Here is a 26048-nt window from a genome sequence, read left to right as displayed (position 1 = left end):
GCAAAGTTCATTTCAGGCGCTGGTCCAGTCGAGAAACGTCTGTGGGTGATTAAGGAATTATTGGTCTGCGTTTCACAGTTTGTGCTCTGCTTTTTTTATTCCATGGTAAATTATTTTAAACTTGCTAGGACAATCTCCTGGCAATCGCTTTCGTCCAGCCAAGTTCCCATTACGGGAGAGCCGTATGGTGCAGGGCCGCGCAGCGCTGCGCCACAGGCCCCATATGTGACACTGATGTTGGCCTGACACGGCATCAGGATTAATAATCCCAGCCCCTCAGCTGGGGCTGGAGCTGGCTGGAGCATCTCTGCTCCACCGCGCAATGAAGACGTATCATCGTTTCCTAAATTACTGAGTGCTGAGGCCAGCACCAAAAAATGAGGCTTCCAGTCTTTAGGCTATGCCATAGTGTGTTTTAAAAAGGGATTGAGTGTCCTACAAACAGGTAAAATTGCTGCCAGATGTAAGTACACTAGCCTTTTCCAGCTGCTTTACTGCTGCCATTCAAAATAGTTTGCTGTAAATACGATTCCTCTGAGCTCTGTTCTGACAAGTGTGGAGCGCTACCCGAGCGGGGCCAGCGGCTTTCCGTCCCCGTTGAACTCCGTAGGAGTGGTGATTGCTCAGCACATCGTTGAAGAAAGTCCTCTGAAATTACCTTGAATCACACGATTATCGCCTCACCTCTCACACCTCCTGTTGCATTCATGGAAGCACGACTACGCTACTCCACAGGCACTTCTGCTGGGGTAAAGTTTTCAGCCTGGAGGATGTGAACAAATGTCAAAAGCAAAAGGTGGCCTGTCCCAGGGCTAACGGCAGGGTCCTGCTCACCGTCTGCCTTAACCCAGGGCAGCTGGATGGGGGTAAAAGCGTGGCAAATACTTGAAACCCCACATACGCAGAAATTCATTATCAATGCCTCATATGGCCTAAAATACCACGACCCCTTTTGTTTACCTGTTTTTTTCCTGTCTCTTCCCCATTGCCTAATGCCGATTGCCCTAAACGGTAAAGATGCTCCACTGCCTCATATTCTGGTAGCTTTTATGATTCTGGTAGCTTTTATGAGTTCAATAATGCATACTCTAGGTCTTTGCTAAAACTCAACAAAGTTGGTATTTAAATCTGTTTATGAATACACAAAACATTGCATTATTATGTATCTTTCCTGTATACGATCTGCACCATAGTTAAGCAAATTACACTGGTGAAAAATGCGTGGAGGTCTGTTAAACAATAGCACAAGGTTAAAGGGTGAGTACTAAAGCTTAACAAACCATTCTGAAAGACGGTCATCATTAAAGCTATCTACAATTAAACTTTTCATAATTAATGGGAAAACTAAGAGGAAAATTAATGTGCCTCCCATCGTTTCACAGTGAAGTCAGCAGAGGCAGATGGGACTTGAAATTTCTGTTGAATGTGAGCTCTCTTACGAGTTTACAGTGCAGATCAAGTCACCTTCCCCTGCGTAGGGAAACTGGTGTTGAGATGAGGCTTATGAACTTGATCCTGCATCTTGATGTACTGCTTTGAAGCCACCACGATTTCCCCGAATTAGAACAGAGAATTGGGCTGTTAACTACCAACGGGTGCTTCTTAATGACGATACTACAGTGTCCTTGTAAGAAATGGTTTTGAAAGCCAAACCCAGATCTGAATTTTCTCGAACGTAGCTCAGCCCGGGATCCCACCTGGAGCTTGCGCCCCTTTGGCGCACATACACTCTGCTGGATTTTCAAACAGCCCTCCCTGACCGCAGTGTCGGTGCATAGCGGCTCTTGAAAATCAGGCCACAGTGGTTTTCTGCGGCCCGTAACAGCATACAGCACGAGTGAATCAGTCACAGGGCTATTGCTGTTTGCTTTGGTTGGGTTTTGTTCCATTAAAAGCCAGATTCTTCCCTTCTTGTTTCAGATATAACAGACTAACATACGGCATTGCTCTAAATAAAGAATGTTTATCAAGAGCTGTCAAAAATATTTAAGATACCTTAAATCTTTACAAAGGAAAGCGAAAGTAACTGTGGTGAGTCTGGTATTCTAAATCTAGCTATTGAAGAGCTTTCATTTGCAACAGTGCCAAATATAGGTCTAGTGGAGACAGCATTTACACACCTTTTTTGTTTTGCAGCATTTGAGAATTCTTAACTTTTCTGCATTTTCTCCTAGGACTCTTTTTTTGTTCAAGTTATGGAATCAGCAAGCAACACAGACTTCCAAAAAAATCTCATAAACATGGGTGGCCAGAATGATACCTCTCAGCAAATAAATACTAGCAAGGAGTCAAATGCAGCAGCAAGCAAATTGAATGATATTCCAGAAGCATTGCAAGAGGTTAAAAAGCACCTTGGGGATAAAGAAGGAGAAAACATAGTGGAGAGAACAAAGATGGCAGAGAAAAAGAAGAGAAAACAAAGTAATGGTGTAGACAGAGCAAGCTCTAAATGGAAATTACAAAAGGAAGGCAAGCTAGCTGCGAAAAAAGCAGCAAGAATGCTGGAGACTGACAATCAGTTAATCCCAGTGCCTCTATCTCATATTCCTCTGAAAAGCCTAATGGATGTGGAAATAGAGTTGGTCTACATTGATGAGGAGGACATTACCTACGAGTTTGCGGAGCCTGTGGTGTCTACAAGCACACAATCAGCGTGTCACGATTCCGAAAAAGCAGATGCTCTGAGCGCACCTGATTCCAGCTCTTTGCCACGGATTGACAAATGGCTTCAGGTAACCTTAAAGGATGCCAGCACTTGCTACAGGCAAAAGAAGTACGCGGTAGCGGCGGGGCAGTTCAGAACAGCACTGGAGGTACGAGACTAAAGACGTACGAGCACCACAGCAAAGAAAATGGGAGGTTGTAATTGCACCGAGTGGGGATAACAGTATCAAAATGAACAAGGAGCACAAAATTGGAATGCGTATGATTTAACAAAAATCCTGAGATGTAATTTCATTCAAAATCTGAAAATTAGCAGCCATAAATAAATTGGGGCGGGGGGAGGGGAGGACGCACTGGGCAGAACAAAAAACAACCTCTGGTGATTTGTGATGGGAGCACTGGGCAGAACTAAAAACATCTCAGGTGATTTGTGATTTTTCTCTCAGTCTTCAACTATATTTATACTTTATGGAGAAAATTGCAGACACATAGTATGAAAAAAAAATGTTCCTCTTTTTAATCCCAGTTCTGTCAGGAAAGAAATAATATCAATAATCAAGAGAGTCCCCATTCTACCCCATTGTCCATGTGCTACTGGCTGAATTGTTTAACTCTTCTGTACCTTGGTTTTCTCTATGACCTTGAGGAAAAAGAGGGAGAAAGAAGTATTTCCCTCCCTCAAGTTGATATATATAGTGATAGATCCACATATAACAGGGACTATGTAATACTTATAAATACTGATCTTTGTTTATTGCCCTTATTCTCATAGCCATTGTCTTTACAAGATGCTTGCTGAGTTTATTAGGCTGTTCTTTTGCATAATGTGACATGCAAATTCTGGGGGAATTTCCCCTGCCTACTAGGACTTGCTCAGGATCTCTGTATCCTCCTTGGAATGCAGATATCAGACCAAAACACGCTATTTTTGCTGAATTCTATGATGCAAGGCAAAAATAATTTCAGTACTTCTACTTTATATTCTCCCTTGTATATAACCAAGGATCACTTTAAATCTTCTTTTCACAGCATTGTATGGAGAGCTCACACTGAAAAGTACCCAAATAAATACTGCAAAGTTAATGAGTTCCAAAACATTCTCCCCTCCAGTAGTTTCTCTCTAAACTTCTCAGTCCCTCATGTATCAGCTTGAGCATTTCTACTGGGATTAGAAAAGGTACAAGATGCCCTTTGTTGAGGTCTGCTTTGCTCTCTTTTTTCTGTACAGCAGTGTTCGCCCACTTTTTTTTTTAAGCCAGATGACCGCTGTATCCGTGTAGAGATCCTTTTCTTTCTGTGTGAGAAAGGACAGATCCACGAGTGAGCAAATTTCTCTGGACACAGTCCACTTTTTCTTAAGCAGCTAAGAGTCCAAAATCTCAGGTTCTTTGTGGAAAGAAGCATCTCTTGCCTACCTCAGCTACTAAAGAAATAGTATGACCTTGGCTATGATCTTTGAAACTGCTCTGTGATTTTCATGACTTTCCATCTTTAAGTGCTCAGGCTTGAGCTGTCTTAAATGGATCTGTTCTCCAATAAGCGAAAAGCAGAGCTCTTTCTGGTTTCAGGCTAAGCCCCCAAAAAGGAGGTATCTGCAGACCTTTGACATTTTTGAAAAACTTGGCCAGCCTTGAGCTTTATCAGTATAACGTCAAACACTGAGAAGTGTAAAAGGAGTTTCTAGGAGTCTGGCAAGGTTGCAATTAATTTCATGAGGGGGGAAAAAAAGAGAAAGGAGGTGCAGGGAACCACAGCAGGTAGGTCACAGTTACATCCTCAAGCCTCCTGTTTCCTGGAAGTCAGAGCCACCAGCATTTACAGTAAAACTGATTGTTCAAAGTTGTATCATTATTCCCAGATTTCTCTAGTGCTGCTAATCTCAGTTAATTATATTGGAAATCCCTTGTATTATGACCAGGTAATTCATATTGTGCCAGTAGAAGTCATGGTTCATAATAATCACATAATGGGCAAGGACTTAGACGTAATCAGATTTTAGTTACCCTGTCGTGTTTCCATAATGCTGCTATAAAACTGACATAATCACAAAAAAGCACCAGTTATTTAAACATTTTTATCAGATTGACATACAGTATCTTTTTCTCTCTCTCTTTTTTTCTTTTAAACAATGTAAGATAACAAAAATTGGATTAGAATTGCTGGGAACAGACTATGATAAACTGTTTGCTTGTGTGCAGAATGAAATTTAACAGCAGCTTCGGTCTCTCAATTTTTAGCAATGCTAAACCTGTTAAATAGTAGCACTCAGCAGCCAAAGGCTGCATTCAAAGAGGTAGCACGAGAGCATTTTGAAAACAGCATCTCCAAAAGCGTGGCTGTCTCGGAAACCTTGAAAGGTGCCCTATAGCCTCACAATTAACCCAGCTGCTAACGTTTACTGTGCAGACGAGGGCTTGACTTTTTCCATGATAAATAATGCAAAAATTCCCTCTTTGATAACTGTAAGGATTTGAAGGCCAGTGCCTGTTTCTTCAAGAGAGACAGTTTCCACATTACAGCAACAAGGCAGGTGATTAAGAAATGAACTGAAAACAGAAAACACTTTTCACTTGGGAGAAAAGGAGTACTTGTCCACTCCTAAGAGGAAATGAAAAGACTAGCTAATAGACATCCTGGTGAACGAATGAGTAGAGATTAAAGGATTCCTTCCCGGGATTGTGGACACGGTGCCTGCGAACTCACAGAATTGTAGGGCTGGGGATTCTCAAGCAATCTCTTAATCCAGCTCTATGCAGAAGCAAAACAAGTACGCCCAGAATATCCCTGAAAGATGCTTATGTACTCTGTTTCTAAAAATCTCCAGTGAGAGGGACTTCACATCTATTTTAGGGTTTGAGAAAGCTGATGGAAAGTTTTTCCAAATCTTCCATGCTGCAAAAGCGCCTGTAACTTCTTTCTGCATCCTTGTTTGACATGGAAAGCAATTAACCACCCTCTCTCTCTTTGTATTTGCAGCCTCTTTGAATGTCTCTTTTCAGTCTTCTCTAAATTAAATATATTCAGTTCTTTTAATCTTTCCTCCCAGGTCATATGTTCTAAATCTCTGCATCATTTTTGTTGCTTTTCTCTGCATCGCCTCCAATTTGTCTGTTTGTTCATATATAGACAAATTGGAGATGATGCAGAAAAAAACAAAAAACTTAAGTTACAGAGATTGGAATTGTGATTGCTTCACCCATTGCTTTTTGAAGAAATACACAAAAAATCATCAGTATTTCATGTGGGTGAACAGAAGCTTGATATGAAACAAGCTCAAGGGTCAGGAAATTCAATGTTATGGTTTCTGCGAGGTGCAAAATGTTTACAGACATTTTTCAGACATAAGGAAATTAAGGTTTTATTCTGACATTAAAACATGTTGAGGTGGAGACCCTGATCCAGAAAAGAATAAGAGTAGCCTTAAATTTGAGTAGTATCATTAAAATTAGTGCTATCTTACATATTGCAAATATCACAGGCTTCTCTGCTATTTTTTGGTTTTAGTCAAAATGTCTTTCCTAAATCCATCTAAAGATTCATGTGGTATTATCATTCTTTAGATCATGTTGTTTTTCAGATATGCAAATAGCATGCAGTTCTGACAGTCTAGCTCTGAAATTATTGGATTTGAAAAAAAAAAGAGAAATTATTTGTCAGAAAGAAAAACTGAACCACTTGTTTAATTTAGAGACCTTTATATGTTGGACAGCATGCTGCTGATTACTGCAGACATCAGGAAGGTGATGTTATCAAGAGAAGAACTGGTGGTTTCTCACTCTTTCTGCACTATTTAGCTACCATTAAAATAATCAGGAGGGACTTAGTGCTAGTCAGCTGCATTATAATTGGCCTGGGATAGGAAAGAATAATGCTTCCTTGGAGAACTTTCACCATCAGAGCTTAAGAATTAAGTACTTTCTGGTGCTAGCAAAGAAAATAGCTGAAGAAATTGAGGCAGTAGTCTTTTGCCTTCTACCTTCTAGCACAGTAATACAGTATAATATATATACACTATATTGAGAGAAAAACACTAATTTTCCCTAAATTTTTGGCATCCATCTGTTGGAACATAGCAAAATAGGGCTGGAACATCTGGACTGGGATATGAAGGGTATAAGAAATGACTCTTTAGCTTAAAACCTCAGTGGAAACCATACACATATATCTATAAAATCTCTAGCCAATTATTAACAGCTTAGCTACAAAATAACATAAAAACTTTATGAGGATCTAAAGATCTTGTCTCAGGCTAATCTAATATCAGGGAGTGTAAAATACTTCAGAAACATCAGCCTGTTTAAAAACTGCACAATTTTAAATTTCAGACTCTGTTGTCCTGAAAATAATCTTCCCTGGTGATTAAAAAACAAATGAGGAAGGTTCATGACTGCTGTGCGCAGAAAGAATTGCACAATATCTCAGCATACAGTGTTCGGTGTAGGATATCTCAGAGGTACGAAATGCATCCCACGTGTGAGGTGAAGGCCTCGAACAGAGCGTGATTAATTCACAAGAGTGCTGTTGTGGTCCTTTCCACAAGCTGGAATATTTCCATTTTCCACAGATGGCTGTTATGGGCACCATTCCTACGCCAGTGCGATAAACGCTAGTGCCATCTTTTTGGTGTACCTTCGGTTTTTAGATTAACCTTTCCTGTGGCTCATTGCCTTGTGATTCACGGCTTGGAAAGAAGGCTTTGACAAGACCGTGCTCCCTCTTCCAGGCAACAATATCTGTGAAAAGCAAATATTTTGAAAGAGGCCGTGGCATCAGTGTACTGTGGACATAACAACATACCAACGTAGCTAGACAGTGTGGTTCAACCAAGCCTTCAATCAATGTCTTAACGTTTTTGTTCAGCACAAGAAGAGAATCAAAAGTGAGTATTTCTTATAACGATGCCTACATGAAAAGAGAGGCCCATCTTTAGTACCACGTTCACTGGTGGTGTGCATTGATAAAGCACAGGTGGCTTTCTTTGAGGCAGTGCGGGCTTATCTGCCTTAACAGCAGCCCTAGGAGACAGAAGGCTCCCAGGATGCGATGGCCAAGCAGCGTGTTTGGGATGTTCGGTTATGGTCCCCGTTGTGGCCATTCAACCAGTGCCAGCTGCTGCAGAAAGATGGGGGTACAGCCACTTCCTGCCCCCCTCCCCAACATTGTCTCTCCTTTCAGATGGGTCTTGAGATCCAAGAAACACCATCAGTGTATATAAATCCCTTGTTTTAAGGAGCACAGAGACCGGAGTATTGGTCATCCACGCACTGGGATGGAAAGGAAAGAAAATGCATCTCCATTTAGTTTTCCTTACTGCTCTCACAGAGAAGGGCTGTACAAGGACTAGACACAGTTTAACGCCAGGAAACCTGCGTCCTCAAGGGATAGCATGTGAGAGGCTAAATATTTTCATCATTGACTTTCTGGAGCTAAAAATCAGATCCAAAAGTTATTGGGTGATAAGGATAGGCTTTTCATCATCACAGGTCCTCTAGAAACATCTTCCTGGGAGTACACTAGATCTCATAGAGAGAAGAGCAAAGAAGAGAGCCACTGACCCCCAAAGCCCAAGTCTGAGACGCTGAGTTTATTCTCCAGAAATATTCTTTTGACCTCTAATAACAAAGTAGTTTCCTCAATATGACCAATCCATTTAACTTGCTAAAAAAAGGAAAAAAAAAAAAAAAAAGCAGCCTGATAATCAGCAGTTTTTCTCTCCCTGTAGTACCATCACTATATTTTTAGGCTGCAAAGCCAAGAAATTGATTTTTTTCTACTAATACTTATTGTCTTTTATGGCTGCAGAAGATTTTAGATCAGGAATGTGAAGCTTACAGATGGCTCAAATCTGGCTTGTGGGATAGAGTAGGAATCTGTTATAATGATCCATTTGGGCATACTCCCATCTTTTGATCACTGAATTTGAATCTATTAATCTTCTAGACATTTCCAGCATGCCCATCACCGTGAAATAAAGCTAAAGTACTACACAGCTATTTGTCCAGAAGGAGTCATACCCCCATTCTTCTTGCCTGAACTACTGTTACTTATCTGGCTTATAAAGTGCTTTTTCTCAAAGGAATACTATGTGTTGACCCATAAAACAACATGTTTCTTCAATCATGTGTGTGTACAGGAGCAAAATCGCTATTGCAAGAAGGACAGAGCATATTTTCCAATCATTTTAGTGCCAACGCACATCAGTCAATTTCTAATTAACTCTAATTGGCTTCCTCACATGCTATTAAATTATTTACCTGGAGGTGATGGGTGTTCAAAAGCACAAAATATTTTCTTCATACTTTGTAAATGTTAAGCAATAACATAGCTGATTAAAAAAAAGACAAAATCACCCATCACTTGTCACTTACAGTCAAAAGCCTCATTGATCAAAATGTGTGCAAACCGCATGTATTACAATCACTGAAAAACTAAGGCTGGGCCCATATAGCCGATTCCTCAGTGTGTAAAACAGAAGAGGGGAGGGAAAAAAAAAAATATATGGGTTGGGAGAGCCAGGGAGGAGGCACTAGCTCGGTCTTGAGAGCCATGGGCTCAGACCTTTGCTCGCCCACCCACGTCACGCGTGGCTCAGGGCACAGCACTTACGGCTGCATACATAAAGGTCTCTGCTAAGCTTTGGGCAGCTAAATAGCTTTAGCTGCACAGGCCGCACAGCTCCCTACGTATGTCACAGCATTGTGAGACCAGATGGCAAATAAACACAAAAGCGTGATACTACCCCACGTTTCTTAGTGTAAAGCGATGCCTTAGAGCCCTGCTTGAAGTGGTGATTCTGTTATATTATTCAGTGTCCTAAGTTTTTGGAGGTGCTTTTCCTGAGCTTCCCAACTACCATCTGCTCTTGGAAAGGATGTTATGGGAATGCAGAGGGCACAGCAATTTGTGATTAATTTGTGGCTCTGGGCTCTTCCTGGCTAGAGTCAACGCAGGGTGAGAATGCAGTGATGGTCAGCTTAATTTGCAAGGAGAAAATTAGGCAAGTTAGGAGACAGTCCAAACACCAAAAGCAAGTAAGAGAGGCAAGTGATGGCCACAGAAGGTGTGCTGTTAATGTATTTTCTATCTGAGGTGTCTTTAAATCATATTGCTGCATGCCTATGTAGACGCCACAGAGAGGCGAGACAAGGATGAAGGGGGCACTGAATTGGAAAGTGTTCATGGACTGATTTGAGAGGAACTTTATCCATGAGGACAGTTTAGAGAAAAAGTGTTATTAAAGTACTTTATTTCCATTTAGAGATTCACACAGGCATACACAGACAGTAGGTGGTGACAGCTGCTACCAGAACCATTTGTTATCTTACTCCTGCTCAGCTTTTGACAGTGCAAAATGAATATAAATGCTGGAAAGCTTTATAGAGGTGAACCAAACAATGAAAGGTGTGGGGGAATGAATTCTGGTTAGGTTACTTTAGGGAAGAGCTTTATTTCTCCTTATTCCTAAGGCACACGCACGCGCCATGTTTCTAATGCTGACAATAATGTTTAGGAGATTCTTGTTGGAGTTCACCAAACCCACAGACTCCTGACATGGGGAAAGAGCAGCCTTGCAGCTAACTTTAACGTCACATCCAGAAATGGCATGAAAATAAGGCTTCGGCAAATGATTGCTTTTCCCTAATAATCCTGTCCATCAAAATGAAGTGAACCTTTCGCACAGTTTGCCTTAATAAAAGTGCTGGTCAGATATCTCTGTGTTTGGATTTAGCGGTAGCAAATCTCTTGGCATCAAAGGGATTAAATTAGTTGGCCTGAAATTATATTGCTTTTTCCAAGCAATCATGACAGCTCTCAAAATCTAGCAACAATATAGTCATATCACACCAGCTGACAGCTCTCTCCAAAACAGAATTCATTTTGGCCAGCTCTTCCTGCAGTCGCTAACAACAGACTGACACTCCTGCTTCAATGTCCAATAGGTACCTTGAACTACAAACCTATCAAGAAGAGGTACTGGCATCAGTTTTCATTTTTGTCTGATTGATTTGTTTGCACATGGAATATTTACACCATCCTTGGTTTGGTTTGATTTTGGAGGGGCTCACAGTGGAGGACTGACAAATTTTGTATTGCAAAGGCAATTTATAAAGGAGATTTCAGTATATTGTGCAGAATATAAAGTTCCTTGGAAACTATTGTAGTATATTGATTCCACAATATATGTTTCATTAGAAGGCTTCGGGGTTTTTGCTTCTCTGACTACTCCTCTCGCCCTGGCAATACTGATAAAGGGAACACTCCATAAAATAGCAAATGGTAATGAGAGGCGCAGATTTATAGTGCAGCTTGCAGGTTAAGCTGAAGTCAAATGGATGACATTTCCCTGAATTCTTTGTTCCTGATTTAATGCTTCTGAAGCAAATTATCTACCATGTAAGAATGAGACCCCTAAGTTTGTTCTGGGGGGAGGTAAAGCCTTAATCTGAAGCTGGGCCAATAAACAGTAATGATTTAGGTCTGGTAGTGCTGCAGGGAACGTAGTTATCTTCTGTGGGAGGGAAAGATTCACATCAGGTTTATTTTTATAAAGCAGAAACCACCTAGAAATGAGCACAAACTAAAATGCTGTATCCTCTGAATTTTGTGGTCACTTGAAATCAATTTTGCAAAGAGCTCTCGTCTCCAAGAAAAAGCTGAAACAGTGACAGGAACCCAAAGTCTTTCAGCCTTTGGGAAGCATAAAATCCAGGTGTGAACTTCTTTAAAGTTCTGCACCACCCAGACACCAAATCCCTTTCATGTACCTGTGGTTACTGAGGAGACACCTGCAAAAAGGCTGGTTAGAGCTAAAAAGATTTAATGTAAGCCTAGACAGAGACAGGGCTCAAGATAAACCCGATGGAAACGTGAACCCTGCTCCACATTGGCTTTCGTGGTTAGGGCGGGCTGAAGCACAAACCCTGTTGCGTTCATCTGGTATGCCTGTACTCCTAGATTCATGCCTTTCTGGCAAATACTGTTTTTCTGAATAGGAATAGGGATTATCTCTTCATATCTGAGATATATTTGGCTCTCTGCCATTATCATGTGACAAACAGTGCCCCCAATGATGGTACACATATTACTATCTTCAGAATCCGGTCCTAACTTTGCATGAAGCAGCTAATATGCCCCAAACATCTCATGTACATATTATTTTAAATATCCATGGCAGAGCACACTGCAGGAAGCCAAGTAAATTCAGCTCTTATCTGACATTTGCATACAGATTTGACTGAATTATATGATATTTTCAATATGTTTTTTAGAAAGTTATTTACACAAATCTCATTAACAATAAAGACAGAGCTTTTATACAGAATTCCTACTCTGCTGACTGAAATGACGCACTAAGATGTCAGTATGACTTTGAATAGAAGCTGGAAAGTTATGCTGCATGCAATCATATTGAGAGAAAACCCTTTCTCTTTTTACTCTTCATACCAAATTTTTTCCATGGAGACACCACCATTAACTAGCTCTTTGCTATGCTGCTTTTCTGCCATGTTTTTGATAGCGCCTAATAGCTGTAAGAACCGGAATACACTACAATATACAAAAGGCAGTTTCTTATCAGCCCGATGCGGATGAACCTCTAACAGCAGTGCTTGCTATCAGGTTTTGAAGGCTGTTTTTTGCAGTAACCTTCCTTAGCAGGCATTTTCTGGGATGCGGTTAGTGCAGAACTTGCCAGTCGCCCGATGTGCGGTGCAACGCTGTTTCTAGACCGAGCACTTGGACTGCTCTGCAGTGCAAGCGCCTGGGTAGGCCTGGTGGCGAGTCACAAGGAAAGATGCTAATTAAATGTATCTTGCCTTTTCAGGTTTGTCCCTCTGATTAGCCACTCTGAAATCACTTCAGGGAAAACCACAAGGTTATCTTTAAAACTGAGAGGCACAATTAAACATTCCTCTGTTAAAAAATAAAAAATAAAAGAAAGAAAAAGAAGCAATCAGCTCCAGCAAGGCTACCAGGTTATTACTGCCGTCAAACTTACTCTTAACCCTTTCAGGCTGGCAGAGAAAAGTGTAACTGATCTTGAAAGTGCCAAAGAATCGCTTGTTGAAACACACCATTTGACCCCATTTACTTGTTTTGCCAAGCACTTCCGTAGCTCGATTTGCTACCAGATATATTATCTGCATCCACACACATAGACAGGTAGATAGACATCTGCCCATCTTACTCTTAAAGGCAAAATATTACAATCGGGAATACACCTACCAAATCTGTAGCAGTGATTAACCTGTTACCATTGCTGGTTTCTTACAGCCAAATCTTGCATCTTGTTATCGGTCAGAACAGTCCTGGCAGGCAAGCCAAACACCCCAACATATAGAGCATCAAGCTCTAATTTTATTCTTCCAAATAACATGTGCTAACTAGGAAGCTAGCTTATATACTAGCATTCCCACTGGTCTTTTATCAAAGCCAGGGTGGGTTTGCGGGGGGTCTTTTCCTCTCTTATTAGCTAATGCCTGCGAAGTCTTTATTCATAAAACTTCCTTACTTGCTACTGCCAAAATTAAAGCTTTAATATCACCAACAAGATCTATGCTAAGTTCACAGCATCACAGACTTCCTCCGTGACCTTTGACAAACCACTTTATCACTAGCATTTATATGACTATGGTTTCATTAATATATTAATAGGCTCATACACATTGTAAGAGATACCTTTCTTATCAGTAAGAGTATAACATAATTAATGTCTACACATCTCAGTTCCCTTCTTGCAAAATTGGAGGTAACACTTTGATTGCATTTCATCTATATGCATAATAAGTCTCCTAGTGTGATAATTCAGTAGTCTTCTATATTTTGCATACCACATGGATACAAAATCTACGGTTGTAACAAGGGTCTCTACCAAAAAATAAATATTATATTGTGGTATTTTTAACATTATTTCTGAAAAAATATTCCCATCCACTCACAGGTAAGTACTCTTAGGTAGACTAAGTCTGAAAGTAAAAATACTGTTATATTTGCTAGCTATGGTAAAGAACATAAAACGTTAAGTTTCAGCTTTTTAACCCCAGATTGGCTGTAAAGCTTCAACTGTTCTAAATTGTTTTTGTCAGCTTCGTAGTATCTATAAACTTTTAGACATCAGCAAGATTTCTGCAGACCCAAAAGTGCACTGAAGTCTTAGGTAAAACGTACCCCCAAATTTCCAGGTTTGGGATTAAAATCAAATTTTGTAACACAGTTCTGTGAAAAGAAACCCTCAACGGTACAAGATTTAACTGCATCTCTCAAGACCACATCTCTGTCTGAATGGCCTTGCGATAAGACCTTAAGGTATTCAGAGGAGCGAGAGGGAGCTGCTTTCACCTTTTACTTGCAGCAAGCACTCCAAAAAAACGCCAAGAGCCCTTTTGATCTTCAAAGGTAGCATTATCGGACTGCAGACTAGAGCAAGATAAAGAAAACTCAGTTCTGCTGGGCGAGACGTGAAAATTGCAAACAAGTCTCCTCCCTGCTCATTATGCCTGTGCACGGCACATCCTTTCTTCTTCCCTTGCTCGCAGTCTAGCAGGGTTTCCCTAGCTGCAACAGTCTTTACCTACACACTTCCCTTTGGATCCCTAGGAATTTTTCCTTTTTCTCTTCCCCTTTGAAACTCAGATGCGAATCTTTCTGCAGCTCTTTTGCTCATCCTCATCTGTGCTGCACAGTCCAAGCCTACTGCCTCCTTCCTGCCCAAATCCTCCCCTGGGCGCTCCCCAAGGCAGCCTTCTCAGCGGCTTCCAGGTGCTGTCTCTGCCTCACCCCCGCAAAAAGTCTCCATCTGACTCAATGTCCAGCAGCAGGCAAGGCAACACCAGGGAACAGCCTGTCTCCTGCTGCATAGCCAAGTCCTTTTATCAGAAATGACAGCAAAATACAATAAAGGGTGAAGAAACAAATAAATCACATCTCCCTCAGAGCCTGGAGGATAACAATGGACTTGCTGGACTGCACTGGGATGGTTTGCCCAGTGCAAACCTTTTCCAGTGCTTATATTGCTACCAAAAAAAGTCCCTTACAATGATGATATTACCAGTGAGTACATTTAATTTATTGTGCATCTTATTAATACATTTTGTATATTCATAACAGTTCTGCTAAGTATAGATGGAGCCTTTCCTGTAAAATTAAGTTCAAGCTTGCTTTTGGTGCATGTTGTTTGTATGGAATTAGTGTGGAGGGGACCAAATCAAACCCACTGATCCACTGGAGAACTGCTGCACAAAAGTTAGTAAGAGATAGTTCATGACCTAAAAAATACACAACCTAAATGTCAAAAAGACTAGCCAAAAAAACCCTCTAAAACATTAAGCTGGTGCTGTGAGATTAAAGAGTGAGTTGTTATTTGTAACTTTGAGATTATTACTCCAAGATCACATAGAGAAGTTCTGACAGAACCAGGTCTTCACTGCATTTAAATATATTTGCTGAATCCTTATGTCTTTAGATATGGTTTTCAGAGACTTGTGTTTTGTCTTTTGTTGAAAATAACTGAGGGGTTATGCAGTTCTCAGCCTAACTCTTCACATTAGCAGCAAAACTCGTGGAAACTCTGAATGGTGACATTTTAGTGAAGGGATCCCTAAACAATTCTTTTCTTCTCACAATCATTCAAGAACTTGGAAGTCTGGGGAGTAGCCTCTAACCTCCAATTCCCATAAATTTAACAGAGGTCACAGCATGGCCAATTCAGCTGGAAAGTGCTATTACGGAAAAACTTGATGATACTTTTATGTTCACTGATGTGAACATAATTCTCTGGGTCTTTTAGCTACACATAGCATGTCTTACCCATAGAGACACTTCAGCAGATATATATGGTACCATGAGCAAAGTTAAAAGTGATGAATCCTCTGATTTATAACTTCTACTGATAACAAGATGATAGAAAATTTTAAATGTATGGGTGTTATTACATACACTGTGCAACTCCTCTTAGCAGAGAAGGCATGTGAAAGAGAAGAGATTTATCACACCTGAACTAGGGGGACATCACCGAATGATCCTCGTTGCCTGTAAAGAATTGAGCTGATCTCTAACCAATGCACAAAATGTTAAAGATGGGGCTAGCTTTGTAGGTACTAAGTGTGCATGCAGGTCTGTAATCCCTCCCTGCTTTTTAGGGAGAAAGAGGTGTATACAGAAGAGCCGTTTTCTCAAAAGATTTAATCTTTCAAAGAGGTCTCAGACTGCTGATGTGATGTTGCACCTCCTAAAGATCAACCACTGCATCGTAATGAAGTAGTAACAGGGAACTGGTGTTAGTGGTGAAGAACTGGACAAGCAAGGCAAATCCTCCTCCTTCCCTTCTAAAGCTCTGGTGCCTGAAACACCCAGTTGCGATGAGACTTCCTTGGTTATACCCCACTTAAAGCAGAGGCTGGGCTCATCCCTAAAGGACTGCTGTTGCGAGCCAGTGCCCTGAGGGTCCTCAGCACTGATCTCGGAGTTTAAGCATACAGCTAGATAAATATTAATCAGAAATCTACATTTAAAGTTGATTTGCAGTGAATGTGGTTATTGCCTTAAAGACTCTTGGACTTAATCTATACATGGTTTACAATAGAGTTTTCTTACGAAATAAAAACTACTTATTATTATTAGTCAGCATTACAAAGCCAGGTCATCTGTCACAGCATAAGGATTTGAGGACTAACCTGCTGGGTCAGACCCAAGGCAATTCTGCCGGTATTCTAGCTCTAATAGTGCTGAGGGCTCTCTGAAAACCTAAGGAGCTAGGGATTATCTAATTCTAATGATGCACGCTATAAACTAGCCAGTGAATTTCTGTTTAAATAGTTTTCTGTGATGAAAAGCAGATGCTTTGTCTGTCCAACAGGAACAAATGTTTTTTTTAAATGCAGAGAATACGATAGCTATTAAATTCTGTATGGTTTGAGAAGATGGTAAAGGTGGCTTATTCCATTCTGGTTGCTTTCTACAGAAGTTTTCTGAAGGACAAGCCCTCACAGTAAATGAGGGTGAGCGTTTCTCTTTGATTTCCTCACACAGTATCTCCCTCTGCTTTCCTAACTGCAGGACAAAGTATCCTAAGGCAGAGTTCATCTACTGGCTGTGCTGAAATATATAAATAGCCATCTAAGACTACTCTTCCTTGAACCTTGATCTTAAGATACTCACTGATCCTGGGAGCTTGGAATCGAGCCTTTATTTTTAGAAATGGGGAAAAATATAATTTCTTTCCTAGCAGTGTTTTTTAAGTTCTTAGCTTACTATCTGCTCTCTTGACTATCACTTACAGAAAGTACTGCACAAGGGAAGAAGACATTGCATTTTATATTATATTCACATGTATTTGTATTGATCATTATTGTAGTGGTAACTGTAGCTAAAGTCAAAGTATAATTTACTTAGAAGTCAGTTTTCTTCTTTCATCAGTTATAAAAAACATTTCTCTCTAACAAAAAGCATATTATAACATTAGTAAATAATTTTTCTGTTTCTTGTAAAGCTTTGCAGTAAAGGTGCTGCTATGGGCAAACCCTTTGATTCATCTCCGCATGATATTTCCAGTATTGCCAGTTTTATTGAGACAAAGCTTGCAATCTGCTACTTAAAAATGAGGAAGCCTGATCTTGCTCTGAATCATTCGCACAGGTAAAGATAAATATTGATTAGATACTCTGCTAAGACTTGAATCAAAAATTAAACAAAGACTATGAATACATTTTGTGCAGGAAGAATCAGTCTAATAATAAGAAAAGAGGAATCAATAACTCACCACTTACACACAGCACTGATGCTTAGGACAAACTAATTCTCAAAATTTGAGACATTAAGCCACAGTAGCCAGATATACATTTACTGCTTTGATAATGCAGTAGGTGGGGATATGCGGGTGAGTCAGGTAGCTACTTCGGGGCATCCTTAAGATTGAAGCTAAATGAATAGAAACATACCTGGTCTCATGTGACAGTAATGACATTACGTGCTCTTGATCTTTAGCTCTTTTTCAATGCTAGATTTGGTCAGGGATGACTTCAAATTATTTTTCAATTAGATAATTCCTTCAAGGGCTCAGTTGTGATCCATATCACAAAGACCACCAATGCATAAAGGAGTCATAAGCATAACTTGAAAATGAATGGGAATTTCACCTCCACTATGTGCAAATGAGTCAGGTTCTTGCTGGGCTTGTGCTGCCTTTAATCAGCATTTGGGCATAATGGTATTTTGTGTTAAGCACATACCTTTCTGCAGACAACACTTCAGTACTGAGGTCTCTGTTTTTCCCTTTGTATTAATGTATTAGAATGGAAACCGCAATTAGTGCAGGCTGAAGGTTTCTCCATAAAATCATGTCAAATGAATGTAACCACAGAAGAGTGGTCACACCAAAAACACAAGCATATCTTATGCCTAACGTGCAGGAGACTGGTGAAGAGCAACACATCACTATAGAAATGTGATGCCATCATGGCAGGAGGCTTGTTTAGTTACAGGCAAACCAAGTCATGGAGAAGTCTGAGAGCCCAGACTTCATGACAAGATTGTTGTTTCCTGTCTCTACTGACCCCCACCCCTCTCCCAGGAGCTTTTTCTCCATAAAGTTATGCCTCCATGGGCCTATGCACATTGTGGACATCCTTCAGACCATTTCCAGATACCGTTCTGGTTTTATGGCCTGAACGCCCTTTAGTTTGGGGCGCCTTAGGTGCGCTCCTGGGGCACCTCTAGCAGATAAGGAAATTGTATTCTTTTCAGGTGGAGCACTCACTTAACGCATGGGATGCAAAGCAGCCAAAGCATAGGATGCGGGATAAATTGAGAGAGTCACGTAAAAAAATGCAGTCCCACTCCAAACTAAAAACCACCAAATTTCTTCATGGCTTCTGAAAGATCAGGTTAGGAAAAAATATCTGAAGTCTGACTGGACTCCAGCTTTTGCAAAAATGGTAATGATCTCTCTCTTATTCCAGCTGTTATTTCCAAGAATGCTAAAATAAAAAGGAAGCTATTTGGACAGTATAAATACAATTAGAATGAGAAAGATTTCTCTTTATCTCCTTTAAATTATATTGATTTCAAAATAGGAGTTTGTAGTTAGCTCAGTGCTATGGAAACTAAAGCCTATGCAGAACCTCTTTGGTTTCTATTGTCTTAAAACAGAAACCATGACCTACAGAGAAAGCAAATGCAGTCAGATTAGGATCACTGGAAAACTGGAAGAGAAAAAATTCTTCTTTCTGATATATGATTATAACAATTTATTCTTTAACCCCTTTAGTTGCATAGCACAAAGGAAAGTGGCCATAAATAATTTTATTTTCAATATAATTCATCTAATAACATGCAGAATATGAATAAACCTAGTGGTCATGATTGTCACGTTGTAAAATGTGGAACATTATACATAATATACCCGTAGAAAAATATTCTGAGATGCAATTAATATAAAGACAGAACGTGAAATTTAATCACCAGCTATATTTTTCAAAATGGATAAATAAATTTCTCTGATCTCTCCTACTAAAAATAGCTTACTGCCATCAGTTAACCAGTGCATAAGGAATTTTTATTCCTATTGAGTTTTTATGTCATCACCACATTGTGATGGTTTGCTGGTAATCCTTTGGCATTAATCATGAATCAAAATTCAAATATTCATTTCTGCATTTATTTGCGTTTTCTAGACTATTCTTTCTTTAATTTCATGTAAATTTCATAGCTCCTGCATTCATTTTTGAAGCCTTATTAACCAAAAATCAGCTTTACTATCCTTTTACATAGTTGTACCAAATATATGTGAGTATCTTTTGCTTGGAAGGAATCTTGCAAAGTATCACAAATAACTAGAGAAAGATTCCAGCAGCTAGGTTTTGAAAATGTTCAAGAATAGGCATCTGCAGGGGAACAGCTTTCCCATTCTTAAGAAAGAAAAGGGAGCACATTTTCTATCATCAGCTTTAGATCCAGTATCAGAAGCAAAGTCTGGGTCCTCTTGAAGACTGGAAATTGTATTCTCTGGTTTCTTAATATCAAGATTTGAGGCTGCCTTTAGCATCACTGGTAAAATTGAGGACACTGATTAGTTCTGATCATTTGTCAGGCTGATATAAAAGATGTACTCTTTGTGATCAAACACTATTAAAAACATTTCTCATCCATCACAGCCCTGAATAAATGTGCCATAGGTTGACCTAGCCAAACAACATCTGCAGTAACCTACTTGACCACCACTCTTCATTGTAAGATAGCCATCAAAATAATTCCTAACTTGCAGTCTGAAGCTATAAAATGAATCACAATATTTACATGCCCTCTGGTCCTTTTGGCCCAGGCATTATGGCATACCAGGGTATAATGATCTTAATAACCCCATATGGCTTGCTGAGAAATTAGATTTTCCCTTTGGTTGCAGAAGGCAATTTTCAATTATAGCAGATGGCAAAACAGTGAAGGTCTGAGAAGTCAAGAACTGACTAAGAAACCTCAGAATAGTGCTTGGGCCTTATGTCGCTCAACCTAATGTCAACAGTTGAATTTTTACTCCAAATTAAAGCAATCTTGAAGCAGAACATAGTATTTCAGCAGAGCAGTCCCTCAATTATTTCTGCTCTTTAGAGGGTCAGGCCCAACAGAGAAATCCATAAAGCGGCAGTCACATGTGGAAAAACAACCCGCAGTGCATCATGCACACAGCTCTGCAACTGTTAAGATTCAATTTTGTTCAAAATTGGAGAGAGCGATGCTGAACTCCATGATAATTGAAGATGGAGGATCTTTCAGAACATGATATACATGACTCTCTCAGTGAGATTCTATATCCCTTTACAGTTTCTTTGTTTATTTTGCTTTTTCCTCCAAGTAAGCTAAGATTAATCTACATTGACACTGTGTGACCTGCTGTTTGCACATGGGAAGATTACTCAGAACCTTTCTATTGGAAACGTATTTTTTCCCACCGCACTTATGCTTCCTCTGTTATTATGGCCCTCAAGACGCACAAGAGGTGAAGAATGACAGACAAGTGGCTTTACTCAGTCACCTAAACACAGACAGCTTGCAGCATTTGAGAGGCTTTCAGGTGCAATGCCTAGCAGATGCTGCCAGTCCAGAAGGGCATAGGTCTCCTGTCAGTTTAATGCTATGTTTCTCAGCCCATATTAAGTGGTGAAATCTCAGCAGGAGAACATAGCTGCCTGCTACTTGGGTGAAAAGTAGTATCTCATCTCAGTAGGATTGCTGTTACTTGATAGGAAGCCCACTGCTGGTGGTGTGAGGTATGTTGGGAGGTGCCACCTGAAAGGAGGTTCACCACCTCCCTCCTCCCAGAGCAGCACTGGGCTTTGCTCTTCTTCCAGCAAACCTGGACTGCAAACTGTGGACATAAGGGCCGGGGGAGGAAGAGGAATCGGACATTACAGCTTGTTTCTCTAACATTACCTCTAAGTAATGCCTGAAAACTGTGTTAATTACCAAGGCTATCATGAGAGCTGCTGAGCCGAGCTATTCTGCAGTCTTTGGGAGTTAGCAGAGATTTTCCGGTGTCCTTTCAGGCTCTGCTCTGCGGGCATCACCCTCGGCTAATTCCGTCCCTCCCTGCCAGAGAGCCAATGCATAGAGAACGTAATAAATCTGTAAAGCTTCTTCTGCTATGCCTTTTTATGCGTTCAGTGGAAGTCAGGGCTCTCTGTAATGCCTCCTGCACAATTTATACGGAGACACATGAAGTAGAAAATAGCACCTCTGTTAAGTAGTACAAGATTGCTTTAGAGATGACTTAACAGAGGGAATCTCTTATGGAGACACAGCGGAAAAAAAACAGCTGAAGCCTTGCAGATTCAACTCTAAATCCTCTGCATTTTTTCCCCAATGACTTTTTAACACTTACAGAAGGTTTAAAATAATAACCAATGATCAGTTTTTATGCAATATCTGTCATACACAGGCATCTCATCAGTGAATTATAGGCAGGATAAATCAGGACACTCTAATCCAGATTAATTCAGTGCTTTCAGACTAAAGATCCAATATTCAGCTACTTGTTCATTCCACAATTTCCTTACTTTCCACCTTTAAAATAGAACTACACTAAAGCTGAACAACGGTATTCCAGTGAAATATTACATAATCAAAAAAAATTATGCAATGATGCTATGATATAAAGTCATTGGTGGGCATTAAAAAGGAGAAAGAAAAGCCTGGATCTCAAGATGAGGACAGAATTTTGGATAAAAGCAGAAAAAGTAAAACATAATGGCTGATGCTGCTAATCTATGGGAAGTCTCTAATGTAAGGTATACTTCCCTCTAAACTACCCTCCTAATCACTTTACCTCCTCAAAAAAGGGAAGAAAAAGAGAAGAATTAGTGTAATCTAATTACTTCAGCAATTGTGTTAGGCATATTGCAATATACATAATAGATGAGATATTATTAATACAAAGCTATTCCATTGAGATGGTCTGGATAATATAAACCAGAAGTACTCTTAAAAATAGTTTCTTTGCACGCAGCATTTTGAATATTTCTCTGTACTTCAACTTCTTTTTTTTTTTTTTTTTTTTAAATGAGAAGCATTTTCTCTGAATTCTGATTCTCAGCTCTGAATTGTATGTTATTTCCAGGTCAGTATATCTGTGACATTTTTCCTATCTTATGGGCCAAATCTTTCTCCACTGAGGTCAAAGACTATATTCCCCTTGACTTCGATGATGCTAATATTATTATGAAAATGTTTATCTACGCAGTGTTTGATGGGATCCAATGCAAGAGAATTTTATAAAAGGAAGACTTCCCTGGGATACACACAGTTCCTCTTAGAAAGGAGAGACTGGCAATGTCAAACTCTTTTATAGTGGCTGAGATACACAGACCATAGTTCTAAAGACATCAGTAAAATTTGGTGGTCAAGGAACTGGTTGTTGCATAGCTGGAGAGTCAGCTGGCAGCACATTATGCAAACAAGACAGGGAATGCAGAATCTCTCCATGTACATTAAGACATTTTGGGAGCTTTGAAACAAGATCTTCCTAAATATCTTTTCATTTAGGACAGAAGAACATTCTCCTTTTTTCCTCCTTCACAGCTGAGGAATCAAGACCTGTATAGCACATTTATCTCATGCTTGCAATTCAAAGCAAATTGCTGCTGCAAAATCTTTTAGCATGGCAGTTATATTTCGCTATATTGGCAGAGAAAAGGTGTGTGTGTGTGAAAGCTTTATTGGAAACCCTCATTTCCTCCCTTTCTATCCGTTTAGATGTGAAAGCTTCAGGAGATGGTTTCTTCTGTGCAGTGAAGGTCTTCTCCTGTAGATACCCTAACTGCGCTTTGTTCTTCTAGGCTGTACCGCACAAAGACAAGTCAGTTGTCCTCCTTCATCATAAGAGGATTTGGTCCTTGATCCACCTCAGTTTGGGAACAGTTTTTCTGTCTGTTGCTGTTGGTTTGGTTTAGTGGTGACAATTTTATTAGAAGGAATTCCTAGTGAGTTATCAGATTACCACAAAGAAATACCTCTGTTCTCTGCCAGTTAATCCTCAACAAGCAGTCTTTGGTATGGTTACTCCTGTAGTTATGTCTACTGAATGGTCCTGGGCTGTTCGCCTTCCAGCTTTTTTTCCTCTCTATAGAACAGGCGTTACATAATTTTCCATGTCACTTCTCCAAAAGAGAGCAGCCAGGTCAGGAAGACTCTCTGGAGGGAACAGTGCTCTTTCTCTTGGGAGCCAAGGAGCTCACGCAGGGGAAAGAGGTCCCCGAGTGCAGGGCTGGGTGGGCACAGAGTTGTAGCCAGGCATCAGTGTGATAGAAAAACTTCCCCAGGGACCAACAGGGTCTGAACCTCTGCAGTTTAGCTACTAAGAGACTGAAACCAAGCTTGAAAGAAGGGCTCTACCTCCCTCATGCATCCCTTCACATGGCTGTCCTCACCACAGGCCTCTCTGTAAGTATTAATGTGCACCAGCATTAAAACCACCACGCTCTTGCCGCTGGAAGAAAGTGCTTCTGCACGTATGTGTTTAGCAGCCCCACCATGTATTTCAAACAGCTTGTTGCAATGGAACATTTTTCCCTCTTCAGAACAGCAGCTTTGGTAAACTCTCACGTATGGCAAGCAAGCATGTGTTTTTTTGCATTCTGAAACATACTTCTCTCTTAATACTTTAAAACAGCATCAGGGGCCAACCTTGTTTAGAATATGAAGTTGGCTGCAAGGAGACTTACCACCATGTGCTCCCCAAATAAGACTTCCAGAATCATAATGCAGCCGCACACGCAAATTGCTAGAAAATACAATGAGGTCGATGCTGGAACCATAAGGTTCAGGAGGAGTTCAACTGCCTTTAGTAGAGCTGCGCTCTCTTAAACCAGCTGGTGACACAGCCCTTGCGACTAAGAGTAGATCATGATAGAGTCAAACAGATGTAAGAACAGCACTACAACTTCAGATAATAGGCTACCTGCCACACAGACGAAACAAAGGAAGAAAAGGAAGTTGAGGTTAAATCTAGCTGTACAGCAACGAGGATTTGCCAGGTTCATCTCAGCGTAGACTGGGGCTGCGTCGCCAGCTGTACTGATTGACAGTTTTCCCTGAAGATAAAAGCATTGTATCAGTTTACAGCAGTTTGCTGTTACAGCTGCATCTGCTGAACATTAGCTGACACATTACTCGCGCTGACATGGTATTTAATGTTGCGGTGAATAACACTTCAGCAACTACATTCGTACAGTCGTCCTGCACCAGCGACGCGTGGATGTGCTGGCAGGGCGCGCTGCCATACCTACCAGCGCTCTTTACCTCTCTTTGCACAGCCAGCGCAGATAAACACATCTCTTTGGCACTGCATTTTTACTTCTGATAAATCACTTATTTCCTCTCCAATAGTTGATTATAATTGACTATTAAAATATATGTTTGCACAAAAAGACCAGGCTGTATTACAGGCAGGCATAGACAACTTGGATACAGGGACAGAAACTTTTTCTGTAAGTAAGGAAATACCTATATTTACCTCTGGGAACAAGCTAACATTTACTTGCAGTACTAGCAAAAAATATGAGTTCATCTGCTTTAATAGTGAAGTATACTTCTTTTTTACTTGTTCATGTATAGAATCATCTCATTGACTTTCTCTCGGCCCATAAAGGCCAAACAACAGTGACATGCTGAAGAGTAGCCGAGGCACTTTTTGCGTCAGACTAGTAGAATTAAATTCCCATTGCATTTGGGAAGAACTTCAGTAGAAGATGTACACCTTAGAGAAAAGGCAACACGACTTCTGGCTGCCTGTTTTTACATAGGAATCCAAGTTTCTTGCTACACCTGCTTCCTTAACGCTGGACAGCAAGATTGAAAGAAAAGCTGACAAGAGAAAAACAGTGTAATGCATGCATCTTTGATCCACATACTCTGATCGCTGTGATGGGAAGAGTGTTGATATCTTCCTCCCCTCTCTTTAGACTTTGAAGAAAGTTAATAGGGCAAACACTGTATTATTTTTAAGATAAGATGTCAAGATGAAAAAGTGAAAATGTCAAAAAAGAGGCTGATATACAGTATTACTTAAGGACTGTTTTGTTGAGAAAAACTGACCAAATGATTTACGAAAGGCTTTCAACAGGGCAGTCTTTGGATTACACTGAAGATGAAAAATAAATGAAAATCTTTTTCACGTTTACTTTAGCCTAGTCATTTGACAGATGGGGGCAAAACCTGGCAAGAACACAAGTTTTAATCTTCAGATGAAGCGACTTTATTTGCAGTTTTGTGGATTAGAAGTTTTCTCTGTGCAAAATAAGAAATCCATTTTCAGACGTTTTCTGTCAAAACTCCTTTCTCTACCTGAAGCTCCCACAAGCAGCAGATGAGCAAGACGACAAAGGAAACGCTGCTTCACCTCATGATGCAGATCACCATGCACAGAGCTTGTCCTGCCTGCGTTGCAGCCAGCATGCCCACCACTTTCTCCCCTTCCTTTCTCTTCTTTCGAGGCACCCTCTCGAAACACATACCCCCCCGGTTACTGGAGTAACTAGCTTTGCTTCAAGACTGCCCATGGCTGTCCATGGAGGTGGATCTTGGAGCATGGGCTTGCTCTCAGCGTGCACAGCCTGGCCGATTTCTGCTCAGCCAGATGGGTCCTCCATCTGCTCTTGTTTGAGGGATTACTTTCTGGAATTAGGGTTTTCCTCTTAACCTCTGCTTATATCATTCCTTTGCTTCCACTATTCCTCCAGCCTTTCCCTTTACACCGAAGGTGCCTGGAACGCATCAGAAATGGATATAAAACCCAAAGGAACAGCTCTGCACAGTTTTAGTGAGCATGTGGCATTAGTTAACATTGTTCTGCATAAAGCCTGCTAAACTGGAGCTGTATCAGCTACTTTTGGGTAGAGTAG

The 26048-nt window shown here is 40.4% G+C and overlaps 1 protein-coding gene across 1 annotated transcript in view; it reads left to right on the top strand.

Annotated features, from left to right (window-relative positions):
• Positions 1-2225: 2225 nt before the first annotated feature.
• Positions 2226-26048, top strand: part of SPATA16 (spermatogenesis associated 16) — an 81038-nt gene continuing 57215 nt past the window's right edge. The window contains exons 1-2 of the mRNA XM_013945196.2: positions 2226-2813; positions 17150-17295. Coding sequence (XP_013800650.2) covers positions 2241-2813; positions 17150-17295 — 719 coding nt within the window. The 5' untranslated portion in view covers positions 2226-2240. The remainder of the gene's footprint in view (positions 2814-17149; positions 17296-26048) is intronic.

Source organism: Apteryx mantelli, chromosome 9, assembly GCF_036417845.1.
Source record: "Apteryx mantelli isolate bAptMan1 chromosome 9, bAptMan1.hap1, whole genome shotgun sequence".
Lineage (NCBI taxonomy): Eukaryota > Metazoa > Chordata > Aves > Apterygiformes > Apterygidae > Apteryx > Apteryx mantelli.
This window is presented reverse-complemented; position numbering and strand designations above follow the sequence as displayed.